At 37.3% G+C, this 5,545-nt stretch overlaps 1 protein-coding gene across 1 annotated transcript; it reads left to right on the plus strand.

Moving 5' to 3' along the window:
- The first annotated feature begins 1,022 nt into the window (after window positions 1–1,022).
- Window positions 1,023–4,899, plus strand: LOC112167029 (proteasome subunit beta type-4). The gene is made up of 7 exons (XM_024303988.2): window positions 1,023–1,170; window positions 1,260–1,324; window positions 1,477–1,553; window positions 2,480–2,609; window positions 2,723–2,882; window positions 3,020–3,205; window positions 4,538–4,899. Exons 2-7 carry the CDS (start codon window positions 1,263–1,265, stop codon window positions 4,649–4,651), a joined length of 729 nt encoding a protein of 242 aa, XP_024159756.1. The 5' UTR covers window positions 1,023–1,170; window positions 1,260–1,262; the 3' UTR covers window positions 4,652–4,899.
- The last annotated feature ends 646 nt before the right edge of the window (window positions 4,900–5,545 follow it).

Genomic DNA, 5,545 nt, shown 5'->3' on the forward strand with positions numbered 1-5,545 from the left:
TAGTAATTAAGCTACCCTACTTAGCTACACTGCGAGTATTCAATCCCTAACGGATCATGCGCATTCATGGCAAAAACAAAGCTTCAGAAACATCCAGCTCAATAGAGATAATAGCTAACATACGTAGCAAATCGTTAAAATTCTTTATCAAAACAGATGCACCAAAAATATCAGAAGAAAACTGATCTAATATAGAAACGTGTTGGAGAGCAAAACTTATTTAATTAAGTGCAGCACTCCCGACACTGCATGGTCACATTGACCATGACATCTAGAAACAAGAGAGTTCCCTAGAAGAAATCTTCTCTAACATAGCCATTATTTTGAGACTCTACCCACCATTCCCATCACCACCTCCTTCGCCTCCTCCACCTGTCCATCCATTCCATATCTCCTTCACCTCTTCCACATAGCTCATACTTTTCCCCGATCTACTTTAGCCACCGACTTTCCCACTCCTCTGTCTCCACCTTCCCACTTGGTGTTTGTCATTGATGAGAAGATACTCGTCAGTCGTCACCACCAATTATTTTCTCTAGTCCAAATTTATCCTGCCGCACAAATTTGTTTTGTTCTCCACTTGTTTTAAACAAACTTAAGCCTATTAGTGAATTGATGCTCCCAGACAGCGAGTCTAACCACTTTCATCAATTACATTTTGTTTGGTTATTTGGTGTTTTTAAGTGTTCTTAAGTCCCAATCGGTGTAGAAAGCAGGCAAGAAGATGCTTTGGGTGGTTGCTCCTCCTTGAGCAGTGACATGAATGTGGCTACTGTTTCGTAGTAGATGTTATAGCTAGATTTTTAAGATTTGATATTGTCGCCTTTAACTTAGAAACCAAAAAGAAAAAAGAAAAAAAAACCTGTTTTAGGCCTTAATTTTTCTTTGCTATGCCAATGCGGCTCTCTTTATTTTGGACCTAGCCTCTTAATGTTGGATGTGAACTTTAGTCCAACTATAGTTGGGCCTAACTCAGAACTTTAGTCCGTATCCCACTCGGACTATCCAAACCAACTACTCCAATCCGGATCATGGTTTCTTGAGCAAAAGGTAGTCTCTATATACCGGACCAAACACAGAACCTTAAGTCTATATGTACTTCAAAAGCCTCTAGATCGTGAACTATTTTCTCTCCCTCCGCTGCAAATCTCGTGTCACACAAAAATTAACGTAAGTTCCCAGCATCTCTCCGATTTCCGCATCCCGATTACTCTTCGATTGCGGTAATTTCATCGCTGTAAAATTTGTTTTCTGAGCAGTTAATGGAGTCGAACCAAGCCAATCCCAGCATACTGTGCAGCCCAGAAGGCTCTCAGAGAACCCTGTATGGTTTTTTTCTCTCACTCATCGTTTTCTTTATGGTTAATTTTGACTATGTATAGGTTTTGGGGTATCGGGGTTTTGGGGATTTAGCTTTTTATGTACGACATTTTAATGGTTTTGATTCCAAGTTTTGATTTTTATGGTTTTTTGAAGGTACCCATATGTGACTGGTACTTCTGTAGTTGCTCTCAAGTACAAAGATGGGATTTTGATGGCTGCTGATATGGGAGGTTAGCTTCTAATCCCCCATGATGTTTTATAAGAATCAGTTATTTGTTTCTGTATGGTGTTTTGGTTCATTATTTGAATTGAATTGTTTTCGATTTACTAGAAACTAAGCATTGATGTTAATAATGTGCATGATTATTTTTCGCCCTAGGGTTTGTTGAAAGGTGGGATTGTTTTCGCCTTCTTTTCATTGCTTTTGTGGAAATTGTGATGTTGCTATAGAATTATTGGAGTTCCTGGATAAATTATTCAGACTTGAGCCTTGATAAAGCCAAAATGTTAAATGTAGCAGTCGGTCTAGCGTTTTAGTATTTGGATACCTACTATCTTTTTCTTTTGACATCTTGGATCCCAAAGTCCATCATACAATGTAGTTAGATCCAAAGTAGCAATATTTGAAAAATTACAATATTAAACTCAAAACTCAATTTTATCTTCTCACTATTCTGTGAAAGATCTCAGAAATCTGGGAGCAATTAAACAAGTACAAGAGGGTTTTTCTAAGTTTGTTTTGGCGTGGGATATTGTACTTCTTCCCCATGCTTTTGTGAAGATAACTTGGGTCCTGACAGCGCTTTCAACTCATAACTGGTTATTTGCAGTTTGCATTAACATTGTTTAAAGTCATTAAGAATATACTGCAAATTTTGGTGCACTTAATGTAATGATTAGACTTATTGGTAATATCTAACTGGCTTTTCTATCTTATTGTTTCATTTCATCTCTAGTTTTTTTTTTTTTTTTCAATATTTAACAGAAGGTCCATCTCTTTTCCAGTAATACTTATTATATACTCTTTCGGTCTTTTCCAGTAATACTTATTATATACTCTTTCAGATTTAGAGTTTTAGTACTGCTTGCCCATTATGCATGTTTTTGTGTGTATGCTGAGGTTCTTAACAATATCAAAATGACCTGTTTATTATAGGTTCATATGGATCTACCCTGCGGTACAAGAGTGTGGAACGAATGAAGCCTATTGGAAAGCATTCTCTTCTTGGTGCAAGTGGAGAAATAAGTGATTTCCAGGAGTTGTTAAAATATCTTGATGAGCTTGTGTAAGCATTGTTGCTACCTTTATCTTTTTGGTGGTGTTGTTGAGCATGCTATGCTTCTTTCTATTATTTGCAACTGTTGGTTAAAGTATTTTTCATTCTGTGTTTGTTTCCAGCCTATATGACAACATGTGGGATGATGGGAACTCTTTGGGACCTAAAGAGATCCACAACTATTTGACCCGTGTGATGTACAATCGCCGTAACAAGTTCAACCCACTGTGGAATTCACTTGTCCTTGGTGGAGTGAAAAACGGAGAGAAATACCTTGGAATGGTACCTCTTTTACCCATAACATTGGCTCTTTGTAGCATGATCTTTTGCTTTCGAAAAATATCATCCTCTCTTTTCGGACAAAAAAAAAACTTTGAACAAGGTCACTTATTTACCAGACATTTGTTATACTTATCCAGGTTAGTATGATTGGTGTAAATTTCGAGGACAACCATGTTGCTACCGGATTTGGGAATCACCTTGCAAGGCCTATTCTTCGTGATGAGTGGCGTGAGGACTTGAGTTTCGAAGAAGGCGTGAAGCTGCTGGAGAAGTGCATGCGTGTCCTTCTGTACCGTGATAGGTCTGCTGTCAACAAGCTTCAGGTATTGTAAATAATCAATATTCTTTACTTCATATCTCTTTTCTTTTCCTGTAGTAGTTTCCATCACTTTTTAGTCCATCAAAATACTAGTTTGATTATTTGATTATCAGCTTCTGAAGGCTTTCTTTTGTATCTATGTTTTTTTTTTCTCTCCCCTATTTTCTTTAACTGCTATATGGTGATTCAAATTGTCATCTTTGTCTTCTTCAGCATTTATGAACCTTCCGTCTTAATAGATTGAAATCTCTGTTTCCTTCTCTCTCTCTCTCTCTCTCTCTCTCTCTCTCTCTCCCCCTCCCTCCCTCCCTCTCTCCCTCCCTCCCTCTCTCTCTTTCATATTACAAAAGATTCACCTCTCTCTCTCTCTCTTTCATATTACAAAAGATTCGTCAGTTTTCATTTTCATAATGTCATATTTTCTTATGTGACAAAAAAAGGTCATGTTTTCTAGTTTGTCATGCATAAGTCTCTGAAGTATTAGTTCGTTTGCACTAATAAAGGACCGCTTACTCTTCCGGTCCATAAACTGGACGTTCCAGAAAGTCTACAAAGTAGACAAAGAACAGGAAATAAAAAAGTTGTGTTATCCCCTTGACTCTCCTGACATCGAGCTAAGCTTTTGAAACGGACATTCAAATTCTTTATATTCATACAGATATAATCACATAATTGCTTGGAATTGTTAATATTTAAGCAATATTTCAATTGATCTAGTTTATAGAAGGAGGGATTTAGTTGATGATGGTTCCTTTAGAATATGAAATCTCTATGCATGTTGAATTGCTCCCCTTATCCGCTGCTCAAGGATGTCATGGTTTATAATTTCACCTCTTCTCTGACGAGGTGCCAACGTGACACAATCTACTGAATAATGCTTCCTTTAGTTTAGCTGGTGCTAAATGCTAGCCACTTTTTCTACTTATTTTCCGCTGAAGTGTAGGAATTGTTGTTGAGTGAGTGGAGCAAGTGAATAATTGCTTTCTCTTTTAAGAGTTTTATCAGGAGATTCTGCACCATGCACACCAGTAGTTTCTTTTTTGTTCTAGATTCTGTCGAATTATACTGCCACATGTTTTTTATATTGGAAACCTGGTCCTGGATAGTGTACCTTTTCATAAACATTTGTGTTCATCTTATGTAACCCAACTTTGGGCACAACGCAAAGGATTGTGAACTTCCAAGTAAAATGATAATTTCTGTGGTTCTATTAGAAAAGTGATATTTTCTCTTATTGACTTTTTAAATTGGACAACTAGAATGACAAAATAGTATGTAGTGTGTGCATGGTTTGCAACTCCCTTGTGAGATGACATTTTACATTGTGAAATTGCAGATAGCTAAGATCACTGGAGAAGGTATAACAATCTCTCAACCCTACTCTTTGAAGACTTTCTGGGGATTCTCTGCTTTCCAAAATCCAACTGCCGGTGCTGAAGGATCATGGTAACTGGATGGTACCATACCTTCTGAACAAGAAACAGCCAACTAGGAGTGCTAAGTTAAACTTTTACATGTTTCCATGGTTGTTGGAATTTGTAAAACTATTTTATTCGAATATATGTTGGTTTTGAACACATTTCTTGTGACTGGTCAGCTTTTGAGGATCATTTCGGTGAGACTCCCTGTCGTCTTTTATCTATTTATTTTGTTGTTGCAGCATCCATTAAGCATGAACTTCTGGTCACATTTGAAGTATGATGTGAATGCTTTTCTACTTGGCTATTTGGGCCATGCGGTTAATCTGTTATTAAAGCAATGTAGGAGGCTTGTCTATATGTCTGTTTGAGTATGTTTGATTTCGTGGGTTTAAGCTAGGAGGCCATGGTTGTATATAGCAAGCCCATTTGTGTATATATCTGCATAATGAGTTATAAACAAAAGAAAACATTTTCATGAGACAGCTTGATCTAGTAGTTCTTGGAATCCACTTGCATTAAGATTAAGACAGACGACCAAGAAATAAAGGCTTCACGTTCTCAAACCCACTGCCATCTAAAGTTCCGCAAGGGATTAGGGGAATTGTGTTTTCTGTTTTAGGGGGGACCAAACATTCTTCTGTTGCTGGAAAAATGAGTCTCGAACTAACTTTGCATTCCGGGTTAATAGAGTCTGAATCACCTGACCAAACAGACTAATGAAGCTGACGAAATAATCCATCACTCCTGTAGACAGAAATGTAAATTCACGAAATAATCGATTACTCTTGTAGACAGAAATGTAAATTCATTTCCGTACATCCTGGCATCCTGCTGAAACATTTGATGAACTATCCTAGGAAAGATGTATACATCAGAAACCTTGCACTTATCATACATAAATCTTTCAAGAAACTCCAATCTGA

This window comes from Rosa chinensis, chromosome 5 (assembly GCF_002994745.2).
Source record: "Rosa chinensis cultivar Old Blush chromosome 5, RchiOBHm-V2, whole genome shotgun sequence".
Classification (NCBI taxonomy): domain Eukaryota; kingdom Viridiplantae; phylum Streptophyta; class Magnoliopsida; order Rosales; family Rosaceae; genus Rosa; species Rosa chinensis.